Here is a 27,923-nt window from a genome sequence, read left to right as displayed (position 1 = left end):
CCTGATACCTATTAACCACGTGCTTTCACCCCAGCTTCTGCGGGAAAACAGAAGTGACAAGCTGGGTACAGAAAGTGAGGTGGAGATCTGGGGAAGACGGACAGAGACAGCTCACCCACTGGGAGCCTGTGTCTTTAAGAACTGGGGCAGGGCGAGCCTTATAGGGAGTGTCCTAGGTGGGGAAAGTAGGACAGGGGCGTGGCCCGGCGGGGAAGTAGGCGGGACGGGCTTGTGTGGGCGTGACCCGGGCCGGGGCTCTTAGGGGCGGAAGGTCGTGGCGCTGGCCATCCGGCTAGACCGAGGCTCCGAGCTCGCAGAATCCAGGCCCCGCCCAAGGTAAGAAGAGCTCCGCAGCCCGTGCACCCGTCGCCCCAACTTCAGCTTCTCAACCCGGGTCCCAACGGGGGCCCCAAATCAGAAAGCGCCGCACGGTTTCCATCCCCATCCCTCGCTGTCCAGTCTGCCCACCTCCCCAGCGCTGCACACAGGTGTCCGCATGCCGGAGGCGCTCTATAAGTGCTTATTTGGAAATGAGTAAAAGAACCCGGCGGCCGGTGGAGAGAAGGCTTGTGTTGGGGACGCGGTGTTTGCCGTTTGCCTGCCCCTTGGGTCAGCGCTCGAGTCCATTTCACAGATGCGGACTCAGAGGCCGTCTGCCCAGACTTCCCGCAGGCTGCCCCCTTAGAGAACGCGGAGACCGAACTGAAAGGCGGTGTGTTTTTCCACTCCCTGTCCGTGCCTAGTGGAGTAGCCAGAGCAAGGAGGGAAGAGACTCGAGTTTCCTTTCAACAGGTGAGGAAGCGGCTGGATTCCACTTGTCCTCGTCCCTCGTCCCTGGGGTGGGGAGAATTGAGAAATGCTTGTTTGAGAGAATCACACCCCCTCAAAAAAAAAAAAAAATCTGGTGGCCTTTGCCTCCCTCGTTGCAAAAATAAAACTCACAGAACATGTGAGGCATCTTGCCTAAGACTTGGAGCCAGTTTTCTGCCTGAAGAGACAAATGAAGCTCTTTACCCTTGGCTGGAGGGAAGTGGGTTATACTGCAGCCCCACCCGCCTTGGCCGGTCCTGGGCAGTTTTAGGTGGCTTTGAGCAATTCGCTTCCCTCTTGGGCCTCAATTTCCCCATCCAAGAGCTGTTGGTTTTGTGGCTCTCTTCCTTGCCACATGACTCCACGTGGCCTGGTGAACTTTTTATCTTTGAGGTCAATGTGGTGTGTCACTTCAGCTGACAGTGAGGAATGGGAGTGATGTCACCTCGCCTCACCTCACTGTGCCTCAGTTTCCTCATGTGGGGATCAAATGAGCTCCCCGGTTGTAGTGTGCTGGGCGCATTGCAAGCCATGGAAGGATACAGCAGTGGGTTGTGATGCACTGAGCTCTCTGGGTCTTGGCCTGGTGCTCACAGCCAATCCGCCTCAGAAGTCTGTACTCTCAGGCTAGGACCCAGTGGCTGGTGCAGATCTGAAATCTCAGCTACTGAGGAGGCGGAGGCAAAAGATAGATGAGTTCAAGGTCAGCCCGGCAAATTCAGGAGATCCTGCCTCAAAATAGAAGGTAGGGAGAGGACTAGAAGCGGACTGCAGTTCAAATCTGTAATCCCAGCACTTCCAATACAGAACCAAGAAGATTGTCACCTGCTCAAGGGCAGCCTGGGCTACTGAGTGAATCCCAGGCTAGCCTGTCTCAAACAAACAAACGAAAATAAAAAACTAAACTGAAAAGTCACCAAGGCAGGAGATTATGGCCCAGTGGGAGAGTGCTTGGGTCCATCTAGTGCCCCACCCCCCAAAAAAAAACAACAAAAAAAAAAAAAAAAGGGGGGGGGGGAACAAACCAGAAGTCTGGGTTCCTTGTTCTTGGGACTGCATACTCCTCATACTGATCTCGTTCAGCTGGCTGGCTGGCTTCCTAAGCCTCTTGCAGGCCTGAGGTCCTGGTGAGGGGCTGGTCTCAGGGAGACACCTAGGGTGGGGAAGGGAAGGGGAAGAAAGGACACCTGGGCTCCAGAGCAAGAAGCAGGTGATGCAGGCCCAGGAGGGCTGAGGGAATGGGGCTTGGGTATGGGGCCTTGATATGGGCAGAGAGGGACTTGGGCTCCTCCTCCTGGGGCCTGCGGTGATAATGTCCCTCCATACCCCACCCTGCAGGCACTGGAGTGGTCAGCCCTTCGGAACTGAAGTGAACAGAGAGCGCTGGTCAGGCCCCGGGGGGCCAATGGCAGGCAGATGGCTGGATCTGCAAGGGGCACCTGGCTTCCTATGTGTGCCTCTCATGCTGGAGATGGCATCTGGGGCCAGAGGCCCAGCCAAAGAAGCCCACAAGCACATCCAGTTTTCGGCTGGAAGTGTCCGCCAGACCGCCATGGCAGATGTGAGTACCCGGGCAGGGTGGCCAGGTGGGTTGGGTGGGGTGTCCCTGGCCTATGGCCAGCTAATTATTACACAAGTGCTGTGTGTCAGCACTGACAGAGCTGGAGACTGGGATCTACAGGAGGTCAGCCGGCCGGGCAGATAGATAAAAGCCTGAGATTTCCGAGAGCAGTGAGCTGTGTGGACGGTAACTCCGTGTGGGGCGGATGTGAGTGCTGGCAGCCGCTTTGGGTTGGCCGTCTGCGACAAGCTTGTGTGAACACGTCACCTTGGAGCCAGTCTTCGAAGGAAAGGAGGAAGCCACCTTCACAGACACACGCCTAGGGGAAAGGCTCAGGTGCAGAGGTGCAGAGGCCCCGAGGCAGGTCCAGTCTTAGTGTGCTCCCCAATAGCAAGGAGGCCGGAAGGGCTGGTCAGCGTGTAGGTTATCAGCGTGTGGAGGGCCCCGTGGGCTGAGGCTGGGAGGTGACAGTTGGGAGCCAGAAGAGGGGTTTAAGCAGGGAGATATCAAAATCCGATTGATGGACTCTCCCTGGCTGCCCCCAGGAGGCTGGCTTGAGGGGGGAGAGGGCAGCAGGAAGAGGGTGGTTGCTCAGAGCCCCGTGTGGGGATGCAGAGCTTCCAAAGCCTCCGGGATGGGAACCCGGGAACGTGGGTGGTGGTGGTGGGGCTGGGAGTAGCGCTGGAGACACAGGAGCGCGTGGCCAGCAGACCTGGGTGAGGAAGGATGTCACCGTGACATCCTAGGGGGTCCTAGTGTCAAGGACTTGGGCAGAGATTTGATTAGAGATCTCTGGGGGAGGAGTGATGGGTACCAGGGCTAGGCAGAGGCAGACAGACAGCTGCAGGGCTGGGGAGTAGAGACCACAGTGGATGGCAAGGCAGGGGCTGCTCGGGGACACCTGGACACCCTACCTGTACTTTCTTTTTTTTGGTGGTGTGTATTGTGTATATATGTACATATGTATGTGAGTGGAAGCTTGCATGTGGGTGCCTGTGAGCTCACGTGCTTGAGCATGTGGAAGCCTGAGGTGGACATCAGGATGGCTCCGTCTTCCATTGTACTCACTGAGACAGGCTCTCTCAGCCAAACCCAGAGCTCACCGGTAAGGCTTGTCTGGCTAGCCAGCTTGTTTCGGGGTCCCCTCTTCCTCCTAAGGCTGGAATTACAGGTGGTTTCACGCCTACCCAGCACTGACATGGTTTCTGGAGGCATCCAGACTCCAGGCCTCATGCTTGCAGGACGAACAGCTCTGACCAGCCAGCCCTTTCTCTTCATCAGACAGGGTTTCACGTTTCCCAGGCTGGCTCAAACTCAGTACATAGCAGAGAATAACTTTGAACTGGTCCCCAGGCCTTCACCGCCTGAGATCTGGGGTTCCAGGTGTGTGCTACCATGCCTGGATCTGTGGGTTGAACCTAGGGCCTCACCAGCATGCTAGGTAAGGATTTCTTCCCACTGTGCCGTGCCCTGGCACCTATGTTTTCTGTGTCAGAAATCACACACTTGAGCCACCAGCACTGAGAGTCTTGTCGCCCACACCAGGTTTAAGGGCAGTGGTGCCCTCCTCACCCCACCCTCTGAGGATGCAATGGGCCAATTAAACTTGTTTTACAGCCGGGTGGGTGGTTTGCAGTTCCTGGGCTTATAAAACTGGCTGCTTCTCTGTTACTCTGAGGGTCAAGGCTATGAGTGAAGTGGCGCCGTGGCTCCCTTGTGACAAACCAAACCTTCCTCTCCATGGCATCGTCTCCCAGGCCAGACTCCATCAATAGCCTCCGCCCTGGAGGCTTCACCCTGGGCCAGGACCCTGAGGGCCACCAAACTCAGTGTATGCTCTTCTGCAGCCTCTGTTCTCTCCTTCCATCTCTCCCTCCCTCCTTTCTTGCTTTTTTTAACACAGGAACTTACATACCGTAGCCCAGGCTGCCCAGCTTGGCCTTAACCTCAGAAACTCAGTTTAATGTCTTAATGCTCTTGTCTCAGCTTCCTGACTACCAGGATTACAGACATTAGCTGCCAGGCTGGTAGCTGGTGTGTGTGTGTGTGTGTGTGTGTGTGTGTGTGTGTGTGTATTACACAGGGTCTCAGTATGCCCACAAACTGGCCTGGAACTTTGCCTCCTGAGTACTGGGACTAAAGTGTTTGTGCCACCATGTCTAGCAGGGTACCCAATGTTTATTGCGCCCCTACAGTGTACAAGAATTGGGCAGAGAACTTATGGAGCTATCCCCTGCCTCCCCTGTGGCTTCCACTGCTCTGGAAACAGGCCAAGAAATAAACTGTAGAATAACATAAAGTACAAAAGAGCGTGGGTGTGCTGAGAGCCGGGGAGGCCAGCTGCTTTGCCTTAGGCCATCAGAGAAGGTCTCCGAGAGGTGGGGTTTTCTTGTTCTTCTCTTTCTTCCTGGGTTTTCAAGACAGGGTTTCTCTGTGTAGCCCTGACTGTCCTGGAACTTGCTATGTAGACCAGGCTGGCCTCGAACTCAAAGATCTGCCTGCCTCTGCCGCCTGAGGTTTTTTCCCACAAACTTTGGCTGGAATACTGTGCAAGAGGAAGAAAAGAGGGAGACCCTATCAGAAGCAGGTGGCTAGGCATGATGTCTCTATTTCAGGAATTTCAAACCATTGCAATAGCTTCTTTTTCACTGATGTGTATGTGTGTGTGTGTGTTAGTGTGCTCAGCACACGAAAGCATGGGGCCTTGGCTGCTGTTCACTGAGTGTAAGGGGTTTGAAGGGTCTTGCCTTCCCAGTTCTTTGATTGGCCTCTTTCTGGAATCAAGAGGGCTCTGGACTGCAGAGGGAGGGTAGGAAGCATGTAGGCACAAATGACACCAACGTAACAGTGGCCAGAGCACTTTGAGTGAGGAAACCAGAGTTCAGAGACAGCACGATGCTTAGCAGAGGTCACACAGCTGGGTACTCAGGGGCTCCTTACCACCCAGCTTTTGCTGTCCTTCACAATAGCCCTGCAGGCTAGAGGGAGGTGCTGTGGTCCCAGGCCACATCCGGTTTGCCTCTTGTCTGGCCTAGTAGGTTCTGCGGGGCAGGAGGTTGTTTTTGCTTTAGAACTTGGATGTCCTTCGGAAGGCATGTGACTTCCCAGAATGCCAAGCGGCCACATGGGATTAGTATTTCTGTAATCTGTGTGGCTCCCAGGCATGGAATTGGCTGCCGGTACATGACCCCTGAGCCCAGCGTCCTTTGAGTTCTCCTGGGCGGAAGTGGAGCCTTAGAAAAGAGAGGGCTGTGGGGAGGTGGCCTGTCCCCTAGGCCAGACCCAGCAGGGTGCCACCCTGTGCTGCAGACTCAGAGCAGGCTGGGAGAGTCTGGGCTTTGGGGAGGGAGGGATATTCCTCAGAGAGGTCATGTGGCAGGAGGCCACCATCAGAAGACTTGACTCGCTGACTCATCCTGTTGTCACTGAGACAATGAGAATGTATGTCTCCCCACGTCATGTTGTGTGTGTGCGCGTGTGCAAGCATGTGAGTGTGTGTGTCCGTGTGTGTGTATCCTTCCAGGCTGACCCTAAGGATGGGGATGAGGGAGCAGAAATGAGAGACCGAACAAGAGGTGTCACTGTGCAGAGTCGGTAGCCGGCTGCTGTCAGGCAGAGCTGGGTAAAACATATCTAACAATAGCTGGCTGTATGGTTGCAGGGGCAGGGTGTCCCTTCTCTCCGAGCCTCAGTTTCTCACTCTTGGGAGTAAAATCCATCGAGCTGTTTCCCAGGCCTTTTGTGTCCAAGAGGGCAATGCCCCTCTCCTCAGCATGGCAGACCCGATGCTAATGTGCTGGGTGTGGGGTGTGACCAAGTCTGTGAGCCTACAGTGGGGCACTTTCAGACTATGAACTGCTCGTAGAATGCGTTTGCAGAGTGCCGTCACGGGTGCACAAGGCCCTGGGTTCCCTCCCCCAGCATTGCATAAACTACAGTGGTACATGCCTGGAATTCCAAGTCTAGGGAGGTAGAGGCAGGAGGATCAGAAATGCAAGGTCATCCCTAGCACATAGTGTGTTCTAGGCTAGCCTATGTGACACTAAGACTCTCCCTCCCCAAATTCTCCCAGCATCCCCACTGGAGACAGAGGTGCTTGTCCACTCCTGATTCCCTCCCCTGGGCTGGGGCTCCTGGGGCACCAGCCCTGCTCTCTGGCTGTGTCCTTTCCTATCCTCCCTGCTCCGATAATGCCATCCCACGCACCGACCTCTGACCTCTGTAACACTCGAACTGTTGAGATTGCAGTCCCTCTCATGTCAGCCCAGCCTGAAACACACACACACACACACAACTCAGCACTTTCACTTCTAGGGCCTTTCCCTGACAAAATACTCTGACCCGTGCTGGGAGTCAGATGTGAGGAAGTCCACTGTGGGTCATGTGAGTCACTCCCTGGGGGGACTCTTAGTGTCTTAGAGGGCTTGGGAATGCTATTGTCCTCGGAAAGATGACAGTGAGGTAAGGGACAGAGAAGTGAACAGTGCTTTGCCTGGCCCTGGAATCCCACATGTGCCACTAGAATGCCAGCACTTGGGAAGCAGAGGCAGGAGGATCTCTGTTAATTTAAGGCCAGCTTGGCCTACTTAGTGAATTCCAGGACAGCCAGGAACACATAGTCTCTGACCTTATTTCTTTATTTTTGGTTTTTTGAGACAGGTTTTCCCTGTGTAGCCCTGCCTGTCCTGGAACTACTCTGTAGACCAGGTTGGCCTCTGATTCAGAGATCTGCTTGCCTCTGCCTCCCAAGTTCTGGCATTAAAGGCGTCAAAGAGGGGAAGGTTAGGGGGAGCTACAGAGAGTCTGTCTGTCTGTCTGTCCTGGTCCCAGCAGACTCTGCTCCATGTGGATCCTTCGATATCTTAGTTTCCTTACCAAGGACCTGACTTTGTTGCAGCCACACAGGACCCATGTGTGTTTAAAGCCAGCACTGTGCCTGGTGCACTCAGCTCACTCTCCATGTTTCATCTTTATTGATGTTGCTCGTATGTGACGTTGATTATAGAGAAAGCAAATTGCAGAAACGAGACCCAGGGTGTCCTGAGTTTTGGAAACCAGCTGAGTGATAGGACCTTGACTAACATAAAGGAGAGGGAAAGTCTCCATAGGGATGTGTTTGCTTGAAACTGGCAACAGGAAACAGGAGATCTAGTCATAATGTCTGTGTGTATGTGTTTGTGTTTGTGTGTGGGAACAGGAGATCTAGTCATATATACATGTATGTATGCATGCATGTATGTATGCATGTATGTATGTATGTGTATGTATAATTTTAAGCATATATTTTTTTTATTATTTTTAATTATGTGCCTGTGTTTCAGTGTGTGCACATGACACGGGTGCCCTGCCAGGCCAGAGGCATCAAATCTGTCACCAGATTAGGTGCTGAGAACCTGATGTGAGTCCTCTGCAAGAGCAGTACATGTTCTGAATCACTGAGCCATCTCTCCAGACCGTATTATTTTGTTTTGAAACAAACACGTATTCATGAATTACTGTGCTAAGTTGAATTTATTACATTTATTTATCTGTTTGTTTTGTTTTTGGTATTTTGAGACAGTTTCTCTGTGTAACTCTGGCTATCCTGAACTCACTCTGTAGACCAGGCTGGCCACAAACTCATAGCCGTCCACCTGCCTCTGCCTCCTGAGTGCTGGGATTACAGATGTGTATCACCAGTGCCCTCACTATTTATCTGTTTTTTGTTTGTTTGTTTCTTTTTTTTTAAAAAAAATATATATATATATTATATATATATATAAATATATATATATAATATATATATATATTTTTTTTAATATAATGGGGGAGCATGAATGTGGAGGTCAGAGGACAACTTACAGACTCATTTTCACCACTTGGGACCTAGTGATCAAATTCAGGCCATCAGGCTTGGTGCTCAGCAAGCAGCTTTATCCACTGAGACATCTTGCTGGCCCATAGGTTTGCTTATTTATTTATTTTAAACAAAAACGTCCAGTGGATACCTTTGGATTATAGGGGACAGGCTGAAGGGAGGTCATGCTCAAGTGCTGAGATGGGTCTAATCTGGTCTCCCAGCAGGGTGGGGGTGGTGGCACACTCCTTTAATCCCAGCACTCAGGGAGGCAGAGGCAGGTGGATCACTGTGAGTTCCAGGCCAGCCTGGTCTACAGTGCGAATTCCAGGACAGCCATGCTACACAGAGAAACCCTGTTTCAAAAAACCAAACCAAACAAACAAGAACAACAAAAAATAGAAAAAAAACAATCTGGTCTCCCTTGGTGTCTCTGTTACCCTTATCCCCTGCCTTCCCTTTGCGCAGTGTCGAGCTGTGTGTGGCCTGAACATTTCTGACCGCTGCAACTTCGTCAGGATGAATCCCGACTGCCACAGTGATGGAGGCTACCTGGATTACCTCGAGGGCCTCTTCTGCCACTTTCCCCCCAACCTCCTCCCTCTAGCCATCACCCTCTATGTGAGTTTGTGCCCTGGGGACCTGGCAAGGGGCATATGTCTCTGGAGGGATCTAGCTGTCCTTTTTTCTGGTCCCCACCAGGTTTTCTGGCTGCTTTACCTCTTTCTGATCCTGGGAGTCACCGCAGCCAAGTTGTGAGTATAGCCTGGGATCGTATACAGCTTACAGATGGGAAAATGCAGTCCTGGGAGCTGAAATCCAGTGACCTGGTTTTGGGAAATGATGGGGCAGGGGCCGGTCACTGTGAGCATGCTCATTGTTGGCCATGTTTGGCGAAAGGTCCTCACGCATGTGTGTGCACGGGCTTATGGACACCAAAGGTCAATCTCAGGTGTTGCTTTTTTGTTTGTTTGTTTGTTTGTTTTTGTTTTTTGAGACAGGATATTTCTGTGTAGCCCTGGCTGGCCTGGAACTCGATTTGTAGACCAGGCTGGCCCCGCCTGCCTCTGCCTCTGCCTCCTGAGTGCTGGCATTAAAGGTGCGCGCCACCACATCCCAGCTTCCAGTGTTATTCTTAAGGACACTACGCATTCTGTTTTTTGAGACAGACTGTCTCACTAGCCTGGGCTTACTGATTGAGATAGACTGGCTGGCGTCCTCAGCAGTAGGGGTTACAAAGACAATGCCACCGTGTCCATCTTTTTCGCATGGGTCCCAGGGATTGAACTCAGGTCCTCATGTTACAAGGCAGGCGCTTTACTGCCCGACTCACCTCCCTGCAGACCCTGACAGTTGGCTCTTCCTCCTCTAGCTTCTGCCCTAACCTGTCAGCCATCTCCACCAGCCTCAAGCTCACCCACAACGTGGCAGTATCCTTTGATCCAGCTCTTTGGAGCCGAGGTTGTGGGAAGCAGGGACTCGGGGTGGCGGAGATGGTGCCAGGAAGTGGTCTGCATGGAACCCCCTTGACCTACTCTCTCATGGTGTCACCTTCCTGGCCTTTGGGAACGGTGCCCCTGATATCTTCAGTGCGCTGGTGGCTTTCTCAGACCCTCGTACTGCCGGCCTGGCCATCGGGGCTCTGTTTGGTGAGCACAGCCTCCCTGGGCTATGGAGGTGCGGGCATGCCCTGGGTGCAGGCTCCTGAGCTCTGGCCTGCTGTCTTTCAGGCGCGGGGGTGCTTGTCACCACTGTGGTAGCTGGGGGCATCACCATCCTACACCCCTTCACGGCCGCCTCCAGGCCCTTCCTCCGGGACATCGCTTTTTACATGGTGGCTGTGTTCCTGACCTTCACTGCACTCTATCTCGGCAGGATCACGCTGGCGTGGGCACTGGGTGAGCAGTCGGGGGCAGTCCAGGACAGAGTCTCTGGAAATGTCTGAGGACAGAGAGGTTGATTTGATTCAAAGTGACAAACACTACTGAAGCCAGCAAGTGATAAACAAAGGGAGGGGGCGGAACCCGTTCAGATGTGAGCGTGACCTCAGGGGCCTCACAGCAAAACTGGTCAGTTCTGATTAAGAGAGGCCGGTAGGAGGGTCAGGGAAGCCAGGAAGGGACACACAGCCCATGGACTCCCCCATTTCCCTGGCAAGAAGGCAGGGGTAGGTAAATGGGAGCCTGGCAAGCTGGAGCCATCCGGCATGCATTCTAGCCATACAGGAGAATAGGCCAGAGAGGGTAGCCCAGTGGGGAGATATTGGAGACCATATCCCAGATTCTAACTTCCTCCATGGTGGTTTAACGGTGACTGTCCACCCATGCTTCCTTCTCTGATGGAGGGGTTCCAAGGTATACAGGCATGAAAGGTGGACCTAGAATAGTAAGCTAAAGGTACAGCCACAGAGACGGCGCTTGCCTACCAGTGAGCGTGCTAGCCACCTGCAGCCTGGATGCCACCTGGGGATGGTCTGTCCCTCTGCCCGCAGGTTACCTGGGCCTCTACGTATTCTATGTGGCCATAGTCATCCTGTGCACTTGGGTCTACCGGAGGCAGCGGAGCAGCTCTCTGGCCCACTCCATGCCCGAGACACCAGGTAAGGAACCGCCACGAGGGGAAGGCGGGGACCGGGCCCCTCTGTCCTTCCTTGCTACCTTGTCATGTCCCCCAAGGCCAGTCTGTTCTCTGCCTGGCCATCTTTTCTCCATGCAATTTCCACCCTGCCCGGGCCACAACCATCCCCTGGTTTGTGCCAGCAAGGCGTAGAACCTTCTCCTCCAGGGTCACAGTGTAAGGAGTACGAATTAAATCATGATGCTCACAATAGAGCTTTTATATGAAAGAGGTTTATTAGATGGATATGAAGAGAGGGACAGAAGGGAGAACAGCACATGATGGGGGAAAAGACAGAGGAGGGGTGCCCCGACAGAGAAAGAAAAGAGTAGCAAAAGAGGAGAGACCAAGAGAGGCCAAGAGAGAAAAGACCTAGAGGTTGCCCCTTTAAGGGGCAAGGTAACCTCGCCTTCCCGGTGTGGCCACCTGGCGGGCGACACAATGACATCATAGGTTACTAGGCAACCCAGAAGCAGGTTTGGTTCCAAAATCCTAACACACAGGTCTCCACTACCATTGTTGGCATCTCTATATTAGTGGAGTGCTCCTCTGTCCTTGGGAAGAGTCTATATGCACCGACCCTGTAGGCGCATGTACAGAGCACAGATACCCGTACGCACAAGTGCACCGCACCCACGATGACACATGCACACATGTACGTAGGGCATTCAGAACACACAAAAATCCCCAGCACGCACAGGCCCCCAGGGAGCACGCACGCACGCAAACAGATGCACTCACAAATGCCCACACTACACGCAGACACAAGCAGCACACAGGATTCAGGTGCCAGGCATGCTACTTGGTTTCATCCCCTTGGAGACACTTCTACTTCACAGCCTCAGACTCTGAGAGAAATCAAATCCTCCCAGAGCCAAGGAGCTGGAGCAGGGCAGAACCAGTACTTCAGCCACAGGTGCAAACTTAGACCCTGAAGGCCACACCCAGGAACACACAAACCATTCTGGTACCCAGCTGCATAAAACCCGTCTGTGTTAGCTGTGAGCCTGCAGAGGACAGCACTGTCGCATTTCTGGCATAGAGCAGGGGCTGAGGGTCCTCCTACAGGAAGCCTGCTGGGATTTCCCCTCCTAAGCAAGCTTAGAATTCTAAGCAAGCTGTTGGATAGAATTCAGAGCCTGTCCCTCTGCTGAGTCTGGGAAGAGACAAATGATTCTGAGAGAGGCTGAGGTCACAGAGGGGCAGAAAGAAGATTGTACCTGCCCCAGTCTAGTGGGGGAGGAGAGGAGGCACTCTCCCCTGAGGCTTCTCTTCCCAAGTTCCAGGCCCAATGAGAGCCTGAACTTTAGAGGAACGTTCTAGACAAAACAGAAAGCATCGGAGTTATGTGGTGGGTGTGCTGGCAGAGCCCTGTAACCCAGCACGTGGGAGGCAGCAGCAGGACAATCAGAAGTTCCAGGCTAGGGCCGACAAGATGGCTCAGCCAGTCAAGGTGCTCGCCACCAAGCCTGCCGACCTGAGTGCGATCCCTGGGTCCTCACATGGGATGAAGAAAACCAACTCCTGTTAATTGTCTTCTGACCTCTACATGGGTGCTCTAGGACATGAGTGCATGCCCCTATATAATTAAAAACGTGTGATATATATTATACATATTTAACTTCCAGGACAGCCTGGAATACACAGCAAGAAAAAAAAAAAAAAGAGAGAGAGAAAGGCAGTGTAGCCACCAGGCACTAACCTGCCTGCTCCGTACTGAACGGCACATTGCCACAGCCTGACATGTCATGGTCCCGCAGTGTGTGTAGCCATTGCTGAGAGAGCTAAAGTGAGGGACTCGACAGAGCGTATGTCTGGCCTGGACAGGGTCCTGGGTTCCATTGCCCGTGCTGTAGAAAGTGGGCAAGGAGGTGCACGCCTATTATCCCAGCACTGGGGGGAATGAAGGCTGGAAGTTCAGGGTCAGCCTGGGCTGTGTGAAATCCTGCCAAGGAAGGAGGAGGATAAAGAGGGAGGGATGGAAGGAGGAGGGAAGGCCTGGACACTGGCATGTTAACCCGGCCCTGTCCCAGAGGTGACCCCCTGACCCAGCATGGTTCTAGAGGGTTCTGGGATGTCATAGGGCATGTTGACCATGCCCGCCCTGCTCCTGTCTCCCACAGAGATACTGTCTGATTCAGAGGAGGACCGGGTATCTTCCAACACCAACAGCTATGACTACGGTGAGGCCTGGGCCCGTGGGATTAAGCACACCAGGGGACCAGCCTTCCCTGGGCTCAGCTGGGGCTCAGGGGACCTCTGCTGGGCTGGGAGGGCAGGGGAGGCAAGGAGAAAAGGCCTCCTGGGTGAGCCTCTCAGCCACACCTGCCCTACCTGGTCACACAGGAGATGAATACCGGCCTCTGTTGCTGGGTCAGGAGACCACTGCCCAGATCTTCATCCAAGCCCTGAATCCCTTGGACTACAGGAAGTGGAGGACCCAGACAATGGCCTTCAGACTCCTGAAGGTGGTCAAGGTAAGAATCGGGGACTCAGGATCCAGGTTCCCAGCCTGTGACTGTAATACAGTGTGGGCCTTTATTTTATTTTGCTTTGTTTTTGAGACAGGTCTTACTGTGTAGTCCTGGCTGTCCTGGAACTCGCTGTGTAGACCCAGCTGACCTTGAACTCCCAGAGATCCACTTGCCTCTGTCTGAGTCTTGAGGTTAAAGGTGTGTGCCACCGCGCCTGGCCACTGTGACCTTTCAGCTGGAGTCCACTGAAATGCCCTTTTAATGGCCATCTTGGGCTTCAGTGGGGAAACCATATTCCAGACTCTTAACTTCTGCTCTTCTAACTTCCTCCATGGTAGCTTAACGGTGACCTGACCCAGGGCTGTCTACCCTCTATAGAGGAAGAAAAGTGTCTGCCCTGGACAGGGAAACCCATTTATAGTGGCCTGGGTAGATTTTAGGTCTCCTTATTTGAGGAATAGAGAATGAACTATGTTTATAGGCCTGGAGCCACAGTTCCCTTCAGTAGAAAATGGGGATTGTGGGGCTGGGGACATAGCTTGTTAGTGGAGCGCTTGCCTGACACAGTGAGGGCCTGGGTCCAGTCCCTACAGTGTGTAAATGAGGTGTGGCAGGCATGCCTCAGTTCTTGGCACTGAGGAGGTAGAAGCAGAGACGGGACAGCGTGTGTGTGTGTGTGTGTGTGTGTGTGTGTGTGTGTGTGTGTAGGTGTAGGCGTGGAGCTGGGCCTGGTTGTGGGTGCTCTGCGGTACCAGAGCTCTCCAGAGTTGGAGAGCTTCTGCTGAACACCCCACCAAGCTCCCCACCCGCCGCCTCCAGCTGACACCGGCCCACTCCCCATTGACCCCGCCCACTCACCCGTGACTCCTCCCATTCCCCAGTGACTCCACCCACTCCTCACTGACTCCTCCCACTCCCCCAGTTGCCTGTGGAGTTTTTGCTGCTGCTCACAGTACCGGTCGTGGACCCTGACAAGGAGGATCGGAATTGGAAGCGGCCACTCAACTGTCTGCATCTGGTCATCAGCCCCCTGGTCCTGGTCCTGACCCTTCAGTCAGGTGTCTGTGAGTACCCTTCCCCCACCGCCTTCCTCTGCTTCCTACTTCCGGAATCCATCCAGGGCATGCTTATCCAAGGCACTTCCCTATCAGTGGTCCAGCCCTTCCCCCTGCAGGTGGAGCTGTAAAAGGGCCGAATCCAGCCCTCCGCCTGTCAAAGAGTGAGGAGAGCTGGGGTTTGGGTGGGGCCAGGTGGAGGACTTGCCTAGCAGCTGAGGTGCTTGGTTTCATGTTCAGTTCTTTAAAAAATAAAGGAAAAAACTGGGCACGGTGGTACATATCTGTAATTCCAGCAGTCCGGGAGGCAGAGGCAGGCGGATCTCTGTGAGTTCAAGGCCAGCCTGATCTACAAAGTGAATCTAGGACAGCCAAGGCTACACAGGGAAACCTAAAAAGTGGCTGGAGAGGTGGCTCAGTAATTAAGAGCACTGGCTACTCTTCCCCAGAACGTACAGGGAAGCTCACGCCTGCCTATTGCTCCAGTTCCCAGGCTCTGACACCTTCATACAGACATACATGCAAGCAAAATACCACCATACATAAAAATAAACATTGAAAAAAAATTTAAAAATTACAGAACAAGGCTGGGCATTGTAGCAAACTCTTTCAATCAACCCTAGCACTTGGGACGCAGAGGCAGGCAGATCTCTAAATTTGAGGCCAGCCTGGTCTACATAATGAGTTCCAGGACAGCCAGGGCTATACAGTGAGACCCTGTCTTAAAAAAAAAATTACAGGATGGGAGACTTCACACCAAATCCAGCTTTATCATCTTGCAGTCTAGGCAAGGGTCCTGAAGGAAAACGTGGCCAGAGCCCAGAGATTGCTCTCCAGATGGGTTTAAGCTGCAGGTATGGTCCAAGGGTCGCCCGTTGCCCTCAGCGTGACTCTTGGGCCCCCTCCACACTGGCTTTCCCCATCATTCCCAGAATGGCAGTTTCATCTCTGCCTCATTCCAGCTGAGGACCACACAGACTCCCCAGGCACTTTCTAGTCTTAGTCCTGTTTTTTCTTGTGTTCTGAGGTAACTCACACTGCTCATTTCCCTGTCTCCTGGGGACTCTCCCCTCCACCAGGGCAAAGGCATGGGTGAGCATCACGTGATTTTCAGGCCAGGGTGAACCCAGAATGTGTGAGTGTGTGCCCACTTTATGGAAGGATGCAGGGGAGGGGGAAGAGGAAGGGAGATGGGGTTGCCTGGGAGCCTGGTCCCTTGCAGTATCTGTGCCTGCCTCCTGCCAGGGCAAGCCTTCGGCCTACTTTGTTGTCACTGAGGCGTTTTTCTGGGGTGGAACCCAGGGCCTCACACAGCTAAATGTGAATATGCCTGTGCTTCAGCCCCAGTTCTCATTTTTTTTTTTTTTAATTTAAGTTTCAGTATGTAGCTGAGGCTGGCCTTGAACTCACTACCTAGCAGAGGATGACCATGAACTGCCCACTCTTTCTGCCTCCACCTCTCTTGTGCTAAGATTATAGGCCTGCACCATAATTTCCGGTTGTGTGACAGTGGAGAAGAAACTTAGGCTTCCTGCAGGCTAGGCTGCTTCCTCAACATGCTTGCTCCCCACACCCCCTTTCTGGCATCTTGAGGCGCTGTTTCATGTATCCCAGACAACCTTGAACTCTCTGTGTAGCTGAGGCTGGCCTTGAACTTCTGCACTTACTCAATGCCCCTGTGTCACTGTGGGGGATGGCGGGAGAGAGTGGGGAGCCAAGGCTGGGGGATCCCAGCTTGCTTTCTTGCCCCACAGATGGCCTCTATGAGATCGAAGGCCTCCTTCCCGTCTGGGCTGTGGTGGTGATCGTGGGCACAGCCCTGGCTTCAGTGACCTTCTTCGCCACGTCTAACAGAGAACCTCCTAGACTGCACTGGGTAAGAACCGGAGGCCGATGGGCGGCCTGGGTGTGGTTTTTGGCGTGGTTTGGTGAATGGCAAAGTCTACCCTACAGGGGAGCCGAGTCCCAAGCCATTTGCCTGTTCTGGCTTCTTCTTATTGGCTTATTTTATTGAGATATTACTCGCATACTTGTCAATCTTTTATGCTTTGTTTCTTATTTTTGTTCCATTATTTTCGGGGTTTTTAGGTTTATTTATTTTCTGTGTATGAGTTGCTTCCATGTGTATCTGTGTACCATGTGCATACCTAGTACCCTAAGAGACCAGCAGAGGGCGCTGGATCCCCTGGAACAGGAGTTACCCGTGTTATGGGCCACCCAGTGTGGGTGGGGAACTGACCCAGATCCTCGTTCATTGTGTACTTTCTTAGCGGCATAGCAAACTCCTCCAGCCCCTATTTTGTTGTTGTTGTTGTTTTGGCACAAAGCCTTTTGTAACCCAGAATAACCTTGGACTCATGAGCCACCCCCTGCCTCCAGTTCCCAGTGCTGGGATCAGGTATGTGCCCCCGTATCGGTTTTGGTTGTGTTTCGTGGTGCTGAGGACAGAACTCGGGGCTCAGGCACACGAGGCCAGTGCTAACGGGTGTGTCACATTCAGAGCTGTGCGACCACCACCAGTCAGCGGCCAGACATGTGACCTCCTTAGAACTGTGTAGGCCAGGAGCAGCTGCCTCACCGGCCCCGGCAGGGCTCTCTAGATTTGCCTCTTCTGGAGCTTTCTTCCCCCATTTCTGTATTTCCTTAAAAAATTGTTTTGTTTTGTTACATTTGTGTGTGTGTGCCTGTGCGTGTGTGTGTGCGTGTGTGCGTGTGTGCGTGTGTGCAGGAGCCATGGTGTAGTTGTGGAGGTCAGAGACAACCTGTAGAAGGTGGCTTTCTCCTTCCCACCATCACTGTAGCCATTTTTCAGTGACAGCACGCCCTCTTGCTTTGGCTATTCAGCTATTAGGAATATAATAATACATGTTTAACATTTTCACTTTCAAATACTAACTAGAAAAACCTTGTAAGTATTTGGTTAAAAGCCTGGTGCAGATGTTTTTATTTCATTGTGTACTCTCCTGGGGAGTGGGTCGTGGGGTTGCGGTGACAGTGTGTTTTGCTTTCTGAGGAACTTGCGGCTGTTGCCCGAGAGAGCAGCTGCATTTCTTTCTGTTCCCGTTCTTCCCGGCCTCCAGGTCTCTGTGTAATGGTCAGGTGTTTTGCCCAGCAGTTTGTTTCCTCCAAAACTTTAAACTCACTTTTTTCACTGTTTTGAGAAATGGTCTTTTGTAGCCCAGGCTAGCCTCAAGCTTGCTACATAGGCAGGACTTCTGATCCTCCTGCCTCCATTTCCCAAGTGCTGATAACAGGTGGTGCTGGGAATCAGACCTGGGGCTTTTCACCTGCTAGGCCAGCACTTCACCAACTGAGCTGTGTCCACAGCCCCAAGGTTTTCGATTTTTAAGACAGGGTTTCACTATGTAGACCAGGCTGGCCTCAAACTCAGTCTTACAGAGATCCACATGCTTCTTCTGCCTCTTGAGTGCCAGGATTCAAGGCATGAACAAATTTTTCACTTGAAAACTTTTTTTTTTTTTTTTTTTTTCTGAGACACTGTCTCACTAAGTAGCCCTGGCTGTCCTTGAACTCACAGATACTCACTTGTCCCCGCCTCCCAAACACTGCAATTAACACAACCACCTGACTCAAGTTTTTCACTTTTAAATAGTTACTAATAGGCGAAAAATTAAGGCTGGCAAGATGTTTGGCACTTGCCAAAAAGTCTTTGCCCCCAGAAACCACCCAATGGAGAGAGAGAACTGACTTCCGGAAAGCTGTCCCTTTACTAACATGCACGAATGAAGTCACTGAAGCTCATAAGGCTTGAGTACTGTCGGGCAAATACCCTGCCACTGGGTCACACCTCGAGTTGCAGGTGCCTGCTACCTGGTTTACATTTAAGAACTGAGGCTGTGACCTGCTGGGGACCGGCTGGGCCCCTGTCTGCATCTCCATTCTCTCCGCAGCTCTTCGCTTTTCTGGGCTTCCTGACCAGTGCCCTGTGGATCAACGCTGCTGCCACTGAGGTGGTGAACATCTTGAGGTCCCTGGGCGTGGTCTTCCGCCTGAGCAACACTGTCCTAGGGCTCACCCTCCTGGCCTGGGGGAACAGCATTGGAGGTGACCTGGGGCTCGAGGGTGGCTCTTTCCTTCCTTAGCCACAGTCCTATCTAAGAAAGGACATCCAGGGTGTGTCTCCTCTGTGGCAGTGGGTGCCCAGGGTCATTTTTAAGTGGCTGAAATGGGGTGGGGGAACTGTCACTAAACCACCCCTGGGTGGGAATATCCTACAGAGGCCTTCCCGCCTTGATGTGTGAATGCTCTGCAGCATTCCGGAGGTCAGGCAGGGCATGAAACCCATTTCAGCCAACTGAGTTCAATGTATGCGTGGGGGTGTGATACACCGGCTGTCACGTCCACACGCCTATGCCACCTATGTAGCCACAGCGGCCAGGTAGACACTGAAGGTTACACACTGAACAGGGACATTCCAGTGTGAGCTGGGAGTCCAGAACCTAGCTGTCTTCAGCTCGGCTCTTTTACCTAAAGCACGTGAAGTCCTGTGAGACCTTGTGGGGTACCATGCTACACCCCTAAGGGGGCTCCCGGTGACAAAGAGTGGCAAAGGGAATTGGAGGATTCTGTCTCCCGCAGAGGGCCTTCCCCGGTGTTTGTTGACTCACTAGCTGCATAGACAGGAGCCTGCCCCTCACAGCCCATCATTCTCTCTGTGCAGATGTGTTCTCAGATTTCACACTGGCCCGCCAAGGCTACCCTCGGATGGCATTCTCCGCCTGTTTTGGTGGCATCATTTTCAGTATCCTTTGTGGGGCTTCTCTGAACCTCAGCGTGGTGTCCCCACTCTGAGAGTCACAGGCAGACTCGATCCCACCCATGGGACTGGCCGGGGCCCTTTTGCATTTGTGGATGGGGGACTTGAGATTCCAGCCTTGTAGGACTCTTGTGACAACCTAACCCTCAGGTTAGTACGAAGGAAGCAACCTGGACTGATCCAGAGGGGGCCCTGCCCCTTCACCTGCCCCACCCGCAGCTTCTGTGTGGCACAGGGGTGTGGTGACTTAGCTCCAGTTTCCCAGTCTGCTGAGTGCGCACAAGTATCAGGTGTTTCGGACACCCTGCTTGACTCACAGGCTGAGGGCAAACTGGGCTCTTGGCACCCATTTTATTAGAGACCTTAGCACCATGGTGTGTGTGAACCACTGAGGTAGGGCTGCCAGGCTCGGCTTGGGCTCCAGTAAAGCTTCCTGAACCGGCTGCAGACATCCTGGTGGGTGTAGGGTTGGGCTGCCTGCTGCAGATCGCCCGGAACCATGCTGCGGAGGTCAAGGTGAGCCAGCCATCTTGAGGGATGGCTAGTGTGATTACAGAATACCTTGAAAAATCTTTTGCATAGGGGTTGAAAGGAGTTTCCTTGCAAGCAGAGTTTTTAAGGCACAGCCTGCGTGGAATGGGCAGGAGGTGGCCTGGGGCTTTGGTCTGAAATCTTTTGCTGTGTGTGGAGTGGGGCATCTCTGAGCTTTGTCGTTGGAGTGGAGTGATGACACATCCTGACTTCCTGGATTAACATTCGTGGGCTGAGGGCCAAAGCTGGAAGTCAGATCCCAGTACTGTCTACAGGGAGGTGGGGTGGAACGTGGGGTCCAGCATGCTGAGAGAAGGATCTTAAACATACAGGCTAGCCCGGGTTCCTGGAGTCTGGGAATCTGCCATCTGTGGCAGCTGGGGAGTCACATCTATGGCCCACACATGCCAGTCATACATCGCAGCACCACCGCAATTCTAGGCCTGGGATCTGCTCTCTGTGTGCACGCATGGTATGCAGTTACACAGACCTGTGCATGGAAGCTGAAGGCAGACATCGAGTGACCTCCTGTGACCCTCTTCCTCAGCCCCTCCAGACAGGGTGTTCACTGACGCTGGAGTTCCCCAGCAGCAATCCTCCTGTCTCTACCCCTCTAGTGCTGGGGTCGCAGGCTTGTTAGGGGATCCAAACCCAGAGCCTCATGTTCGTGCAGCAAGCGTTTTTACCCACGGAGCTGTCTCCCTGGCCACCCTCCCTCTTTTTGATTCAGGCTCTCGGGTAGCCCGGGCTGGCCTTGAACTCTCAATCCTCCAGCCTCCTCCTCCTGAGTGATGAGCTCGAGGCAGCATGCCCTGCTTGCGCAGCACAGGGCTTCATGTTTGCCAGGCAGACACTCTCAGGACAAAAATCTGCATTGTAAACAAGATTCCCACCTGCGTCTGCCTCCCTGAGGGCTAGGCTGGAAGGTGTGTGCTTCCATGCCCAGTGGGGCCTATGTATGTTATACAAGGGATTCTGCCTAAGAATCTCCCTTCAAAGGCTGGAAACTGCAGAAAGCAGGGCTGGGCAACCACTGTAGGCATGTGGGCCTCCTCAGGTGAGATGTCTAGGCAGGATGCCTCTGTGACTGTCTTCAGGAAGCTGCTGCACAGAGCACACAAACCCTGTGTACCCAGCCTAAGTGCCGGGATTGCACCCAGGACCACCTGTGGTATCATTCCACAGAGCCCAGCAGCGGTAAAGAGCCTGACAGACAGCTAAACGGATGGGAGCATCCACACAGCTGGGAGACCTGCCTACCAAAACCGTCATACCCACCCCAGGCCCCCTCAGACCCCGCTATGCTTGCTTCCTGCGTCCCGCCGTTCCAGGGTATTAATGTAGGAACGTGTCCTCAGCTACACAGCAGTGAGCATGTAGCAGTATGCAGCCAGAACCCGACCTGGTGCATGCTCATAATCCCAATACTTGGGACACTGAGGCAGGAGGATTACCCCAAGTCTGAAGCCTGACTGAGCTACAGAACAAGGTCCAGTGCCCAGAAGGTTTATTGGGTGACTGAGAATGTGGGCTCAGTTAGCAGGGTGTTTTTGCCTAGCGTGCATGAAGCCCTGGGTTTGAACCCCAGCACCCCCAGACTCAGGGTGTGGGGTGCATGGCTGCACAGGAGGCCAGGAAAAAAAGCCCAAGCAGGTGCAAGTGGAAGCTAGCAGATAAGGTCCCCTCTGCTTTTGAAGTCTGGAAGTTTGTTGACTACACATCGGAGCCTTGCCATTCCACATGGCAGACCCCATAGCTGTGTGCCGAGGACCAAACATTGGCCCCTGCACGGAGCCCATGGCCCAGGCGGCTCCCATGATGGATACTGAACCACCTCTCCTGTTCTCCCCACAGCTGGAGCCAGATGGACTACTGGTGTGGGTGCTGGCCAGCGCCCTAGGGCTCAGCCTGGTCTTCTCCCTGGTCTCTGTCCCGCTTCAGTGTTTCCAACTCAGCAAGGCGTACGGCTTCTGCCTGCTCCTCTTCTACGTCAGCTTCCTTGTCGTGGTCCTGCTCACGGAATTTGGGGTGATTCACTTGAAGAGGGTCTGACTGAAGCTGCTTGGCCTGGTGGTTTAGGCGTGATTTCCCCCTAGCTTCCTGAGGGTGATCTGGAGCTCCAAGAAGGTGGCATATCACTGCAAGAGCAAAGATCCCAACAGCTTTAGCGTGGGGATCTGGAGGCTGGCTTTGCTGGCGACAATCAGGTGGAAACGGCAGGAGTTTAAGTGGCTACAGAGGCTCTGGGGAGGGCATCCTGTGAGCCCCATCACTGCCGGGCTTTGGGCAGCCCTGGGCTTCCCTTGTAGGCTCTCCCACTGTCCAGTGTCAGCCGAGTCCCACACTAGTAGCACTGGCTGAACAGACTCAACACCTGGAAACCACACTGGTTTCTTGGCCTCCGTGTCAGTACGGCCAAAGGAAATAGGTCAAGTGAACGGTAGTGCATATACTGACTGGGTGGCCCCCAACCACCCGGGCCCTGCCCTGCCCAGTGACTGGCCGCCACATTGGATCTAGACTCTGCTCGAACTGTGAATTCAGAACTCTGGCTCCCCAGTCTACAGAACAGGAGCCAGCCTGGGTCCTGTGCCTACCTCAAGGGGAGCCAGGGGGAGTGCCCCCCTCCCGACATTACAAGGGCTGTGACCAGCCTTTTAAAAATGCTACTCATTCCCTGACTGCCTTCAGCTGTAACTACATTTGACTTTTTTTTTTTTTTTTTTCTAAAAAATATAAAAGACGAGCTATTTCAAGTGTACTAGAAGAGGCCCTCGGGTCTCATCAGTTTTTGCCTGAGCAGGTGACTAAGGTTGGGTGGGGTCAGCAGCAGATCACCCACTGACAGGAATCAAAGGCTGCAGCCGTGTCTACAAAGCAGAGGCTCTTTATTTGACACCAGAAATCCGGGCACAGTGGGTTCCTAGGTAACAAATCATTGTATAAAACCTTCTGACGACGACGACAACGTGGCTCCTGACCCATACAAAATGATTGTCTGCATGGTGTGCAGTAAGGCTGGGGTGGGGGAGGGGAAGCAAGGAGGAAAGGGCTGGACACTGTCCCCACAGTGCCTTTGCCCTGTCAGGAGAAGCATGGTTCCATAGGCTGTGACACAGAGCCACCCGTCCCCACTCAACTGAACTGAGGGAAGGGGTATCCCAGGGCCCTCAGTTCACAGCCTGGGCAATTATGTCTGCCCCCAGCTTGGCTGCAAGGTCTGAGGCTCAGCTTGGTGTGCCCAGGGTGACCCTGTAGGGGGACAGGTGACCCCAGTCCACACGACAGGCTGCAGTTTGGTCTGCCAGCCCTATTTCCCTCTGGCATCTGGCTGGTGTGTGCTTAACCCAGAGGATTTTGGTACCTCTGCGTCGGGCAGGCCAGTCTGTACACCTGCCGCTCTGCTCTCCGAGGCTGCGGGATACTTGAAATTCCTGGGGTAGAGTAAGGGCCTACGACCAGGCCCTCTTTGGAGGCTTCCCTCTTTCTGCTTCCAAAATGCCACTCACACACAAAAACTAAGGCACCCAGCTGTGCAAAGGAAGCAGCTTCTCTGGGAGGAGGCTGCGGCCCCTAGTCCAGGCTGAGCCCCAGGGAGCCCTTCAAACCGGAAGGGACTCTGCCAGTCCTGACTCCCTGTGGGAACCAGTGGCTTTCGCAGGGGCTGTGCTTTAAAGTGAAAACGCCTGCTTTCCAGCTTGGCCTCATGTTCTTCAGCTGGGAGAACATGAGGGGACCTATGCCTGCCCACTCTGACTCCCAAGAAACGGCGGGTATGAAAGGCCAGATTAGCAGGGGTGCTGGACAGAGACGGAGCTGCTTCCCCAGCTCTCCCCAACCCTGCCTGCCTCTGTGCTTCTTCCCCCAGGGGACAGAACAGCGGGATGAAGTAACCACAGCTCTATCCCTGCTTCTACCGCCTTTGCACCGCTCACTGCCTAACCACCACCTTGCTGAGATGTCAAAAGAACTCCCACAAGGCGCAGGTAGAAGGCGGCTGAATGCTCACCTGACCCTCCTCCCCCACGCAGCTAGCTTATGAGAACCTTGGGAAAAGGGCAGTCCTCACTGTGCCCCAGAGTTCTTGAAAAGCAGCTCCCCACTGTGTGGATGTGATGGTGGCCAAGGACTGCCAGGACGGGCAGTAAAGGTCTCTTCTCTGTGCTGTGGCTCCCTCCCCAGTATCTACTGCACTGTGAAGAAGGGGGCTGGGAGGGGCACTGCCTTCAGCACCAGCTCACATTAACTGCTGAGCAGGTGACTTACAGGAGGGACTGGCCAAATTCCTGTGGCGTCCTGTTGGCTTCCTCCTGCTGGGCCTAGCTTCCCTAGGAAGCTGTTAGAGGATTTCAGCCACAAGGCTGGGTGGAGTGCTCTGCTGCCTGGCACCATCTCTGTCCAGCAGAGACCCGACTAGATGTCCCACTGGGTCACAGGCACTGATCCCTCAAGGGAACCTCCTAGCACTCGGTCATCTACAGATAACATTCTGCAGGCTGTGGGGTTTCTCCCTAGTGGTTTTCTCCCTAATACCAGACACGGGCACCTGTGGCAGCTCCAGGACTAGTGGGGACGATGCAGGACGAAGCCTGAGGCAGCAGCAGGGAGGCAGTCAGGGTCCCACCTGTGTGACCCCCCTGAAGAAAGCTGGCATCGCTAGCTAAGACGGCACAGCCTGTTTCAGGGCTTCCGGAGTTCTCCATGGTAGGAAGGGCTCAGCCGGGCCTGGTCCTCTAGCCCAAGCCAACTGAAGGAGCTCAGGAAGACAGAGCAAGGCGGTTCAAACCGGCCCTGGCTATTCCTTCTGTCTGTGTGTGAATATGTGCATATATATGAGTGTGTCTTCATACACACATGGTTTCCATACATCTAGTACATAATACTATGGTGTTATTGCATAGAAGAGCTGGCTTGATGAGACCTGGCTAGGTGACAGTCTGGGAGCGCTGGCGACTGACGGGGGGCTGCTGGGCGGCAGGGCCGGGCACCCTGCCCTTGAGCTGCTGCTGCTCTTGTTCCCGGGCGTGCTCCTCATACCACTCCTAGAAAAGAAGCAGGTACTGCGGAGGTCAGCTTGCCTGCCATGGGCCCCACTCCTCAGACTCACTGTGAGGGACACACAGCCCATGAGGGGCAGCAAAGAACCTCTGTTGGTGGGGGAGGGCAGCGGAGGCAGAACCAACCGCTTCTAGGGCCTGGGGCACTCTGGTAGAGCAAGGGTTAAACAGCTCCACCACATTTAAAGAAACAGATCCTTAAAGCTTAAAGAATTCCCCATAGTCTGTGTCCCTCATTAACAGAGGGGAGACTGACGCCAGAGTGGCTGGGCAGGGTGGCCTGGCCTCCAGGCGCCTTGAGTGCTCCTGGGCAGTTGGCCCACTGCTCTTCGAGGCACAGACTATTCCATCACTTGGGGGTGCGGTCAGTGGCATCAGTAAGGAAGCTGGCCACGACTTCCTGTGATAAACTGCTGCACAGGAAGTCCTAGAGACCCCAAGGGAAGAAGAGCCCGAGCAGGGCTCACGCCTCTGGGTTCTGCTGCAAGGGCACGGCGTCAACCCACATGGCTGCCAGTATGGAAAGATTGGGAGATGGTGGCAGGAAAGGCAGGCAGGAAGGAGGGACACTGACTTTATCCTTCTTGAAACAAAAAGCCTCCAAGTCAAAATGCCCATTGCCCCGAGCTCAGCAAGGGCTATTCCCATCAGGCAACCAGGGGCAGGAAGAGGGGAAAGCCGCCTGCAGGCCTCTTCCTTCCTGTTATTCAAAAAGAACCACAGCGGGCACTGGACACCCTCAGGGGACAGCACGGCCATGCAGTGGACTGGATGGGAGAGTGGTCATCCAGGAATGCATCGAAATAGCAAGACTTCGAAGGACCTTGGTCCCGAGTCCCACAGAGGACGTGGAACCTTCCCGAGCCCCCCACCAGAAGGGCCCCTCCCGGAGCATCGGTCTCTACCTGGATTTCCTCCTGGTACATCTTCAAGCTCAGGTCACTTTTGGTTCTTGATCTCCGTCCCAGAAACACCAAGGAGTTTTGCTGGGGAGGAACGGAGGCTGTGAGGTATGCATGGCTGCCGGTGGCACGGACTCATCTGAGGCAGGGCCCTATGGCTGCACCATGGAGGCTACTCCTAGGCCCCTGACATCTGCAAGGGTGCCACCAGCTGGAGATGGTAGGGCCTGCGGCCCCTTACCTGGTATTTCTCCATCTGAGAGAGGGTGTCCAGCAGCCGGGTGACGTCAGAGGAGGTTCCCCGCGCCTCCCTATAAAGCTCCAGGATGGCCAGGAGCTCCTCCTTAGAAATCTCCTTCTCGATGACAATGCCGCTGTCCACTGAGGGTGTGGAGAGCCGGGTCCCATGACCGCTCTCCCCCACCGTGGGGTCGGATCTTCCCTCCCCAGCAGCACCCAGCCCCTGTTCCAGCCACAGCTGCTCCCTCCCTCCCCTCCCTCTCACTCCCTGTCAGGGAGGTATGTCTAGTCAACAGTTTACATGGGCACAGGGCGTCAGAGAGAGCAGGGAGTGGTAATCTCAGCGTCTGCATGTGGAGAGCAGATGGACCACCTGAGGGCCAGCCTTGGCCACCTAGCAAGTCTGAGGCCACCTTGGGCTACATGGGCACTTAACTCACAGGGCTTGAAGACAAAGTCTCCAAGAGAGAAAAATATCAGGTGGCACTCGGGATGTAGTGACAGAAAGGAGCACTTATGTGGCAAGACTGTCTCTAACCGTGCACATCTGTGTGCGTATGTCAAATCAGTTAGCCCAATAGATACCATGTCGGTTTAAGAACAAGAAGGAACGGGAAGGACAGCTCTGGCACGTCTTTTCCCTTTTCCATCTTCAGTTCGGGGTTGGAATCCTGGGCTTTGCACATGTTGTGTATGGAAACAGCTCGGCCACTGAGCTAAGAATGAAGGCGGCTGCACAGGCAGGCAGAGGTGAGCATAGGCAGGCCACTGGGCCAGAAGGGAACACTGTTTGGCTCTGCAGGGAAGTTCCCATGTGGGAATCGGGAGCTGTCTGAGTTTATTACAGGGAAGCGTGGCTGCAGCAGAAGGCGCACACTGGGAGTCGGGAGCTGTGGTGTTAAAGCAAAATGTGGCGCTGGCTGACGGCTGCACATAGCCTACTGTTCTGGCTCTCGGCTGTATGTGCTGGTCAGAGTCTGTCCAGGGTTGGGAGGGGGACAAAGGGCTGCTTCCCCCACAGCCTTCTCCACTCAGAATGAAATGATGGCGGCTACCTGTTTTACATTTAGAACTCGCACTTTTCTGCTGTTAGAGTTTTAACAATGGACACAAGCGAGACATAGACAAGACAACACAAAAGCTGAGGTGATGTAGTTGACACAAGCAGGAAATGGGGATGGCCAATGGGACAGCAGAGTGTAGCAGATGGGCGATGGGCAGCCGGCACCCAGGGAGTGGCACCCATACAGACCTTCCGAGTCCTGGCTCTTGCGGCTGTAGTTCATGCGGAAGACAAAGGCCTCCAAGATGAAGGCCACGATAATAGTCATCACCACCTGGCCAGGGAGAGGCAGTGGGTGGGTGCCGTGGCCCCGTCAGATGACAGCCTTCCTCTCTGACCCTGCGGCCCAGAGGGACTGAGGAGGGCTGTGGTGGGGACCTACCATGGTCACAATGTAGAAGATCATGAAGTACAGGCGGCTCCAGTGGGAGGTCTGTGAGGTGATGCCTTCCTGGAGGAGACAGTGAGTGAGCCCATGGGCAGCATTGGCCACAGTCTCCTTAGTCCGTCAAGCCCAGGCCCAAAGCCAAGCAACACTCAGTGATATCCGGGCCCTCCCTGTACGTCTGGGACACTGAAGGGTGGACTCTTGTTCCCTGGATCTGAGCGCTCCTTTCTGTGGCAGCAGCCCCCAGCCCTCTCCAGCATGTCTGACTGGAGGCCAAGTCAGCACTGATAGTCTGAGAATTTAAGAAGTTTGGGGGGCAGGAGGGAAAGCACTGCCACCCTCACCATACTCTCTTCTTTATATTTAGAGACAGAGTCTGTGGACTACAGTGATCCTCCTACCTCAACCTCCTCAAGTAGCTGAGACTACGGGCCCACCCCCTAGGGCCTGGCCTGGCACATGGCTGATCAACAGCCAGACACCCAGAGGCTGTCACAGTGCGCAGGGAGGGAGGACATCCAGGAGCACGGAGCCGAGGAGTGGTGCTGCCCACACTGCATAATAAAGATCCCTTACACCCATGGAAGAGAAATGTACCCCAGCCCTGAGACAG

The 27,923-nt window shown here is 54.0% G+C and overlaps 2 protein-coding genes across 10 annotated transcripts in view; one reads left to right on the top strand and one right to left on the bottom strand.

Annotated features, from left to right (window-relative positions):
• Positions 1–226: 226 nt before the first annotated feature.
• On the top strand, positions 227–27,902 carry Slc8b1 (solute carrier family 8 member B1). Of its 6 annotated transcripts, none has more exons than XM_060382502.1 (19): positions 227–336; positions 635–792; positions 1,437–1,555; positions 2,149–2,371; positions 8,676–8,828; positions 8,910–8,962; positions 9,580–9,638; positions 9,752–9,856; positions 9,938–10,105; positions 10,699–10,806; positions 12,947–13,006; positions 13,170–13,300; positions 14,220–14,361; positions 16,107–16,228; positions 18,264–18,417; positions 19,034–19,114; positions 19,578–19,645; positions 21,515–21,688; positions 27,678–27,902. In XM_060382502.1, exons 3-19 carry the CDS (start codon positions 1,503–1,505, stop codon positions 27,870–27,872), a joined length of 2,049 nt encoding a protein of 682 aa, XP_060238485.1. In that variant the 5' UTR covers positions 227–336; positions 635–792; positions 1,437–1,502; the 3' UTR covers positions 27,873–27,902. The 6 variants fall into 6 exon arrangements, with proteins under 6 accessions (XP_060238485.1, XP_060238486.1, XP_060238489.1 ...); XM_060382503.1 differs by having other exon boundaries at positions 252–336; positions 662–792; XM_060382504.1 differs by adding an exon at positions 23,529–23,646 and having other exon boundaries at positions 272–792.
• Tpcn1 (two pore segment channel 1) overlaps positions 22,532–27,923 on the bottom strand; it is a 53,325-nt gene continuing 47,933 nt past the window's right edge. For all 4 annotated transcript variants that reach the window (XM_021633177.2, XM_060382499.1, XM_060382500.1 and 1 more), the window contains 5 exons: positions 27,305–27,373; positions 27,112–27,196; positions 25,861–26,000; positions 25,623–25,703; positions 22,532–24,702 (listed from right to left, as the gene is read on the bottom strand). In XM_021633177.2, the coding sequence (XP_021488852.1) occupies positions 24,586–24,702; positions 25,623–25,703; positions 25,861–26,000; positions 27,112–27,196; positions 27,305–27,373 (492 nt within the window). In that variant the 3' untranslated portion in view covers positions 22,532–24,585. The remainder of the gene's footprint in view (positions 24,703–25,622; positions 25,704–25,860; positions 26,001–27,111; positions 27,197–27,304; positions 27,374–27,923) is intronic.

The sequence above is a fragment of the Meriones unguiculatus genome, chromosome 4 (genome assembly GCF_030254825.1).
Source record: "Meriones unguiculatus strain TT.TT164.6M chromosome 4, Bangor_MerUng_6.1, whole genome shotgun sequence".
In the NCBI taxonomy this organism is placed as follows: Eukaryota; Metazoa; Chordata; class Mammalia; order Rodentia; family Muridae; genus Meriones; species Meriones unguiculatus.
Note: the sequence above shows the minus strand (reverse complement) of the source record. Positions and strands in the feature narration are given on the sequence as shown.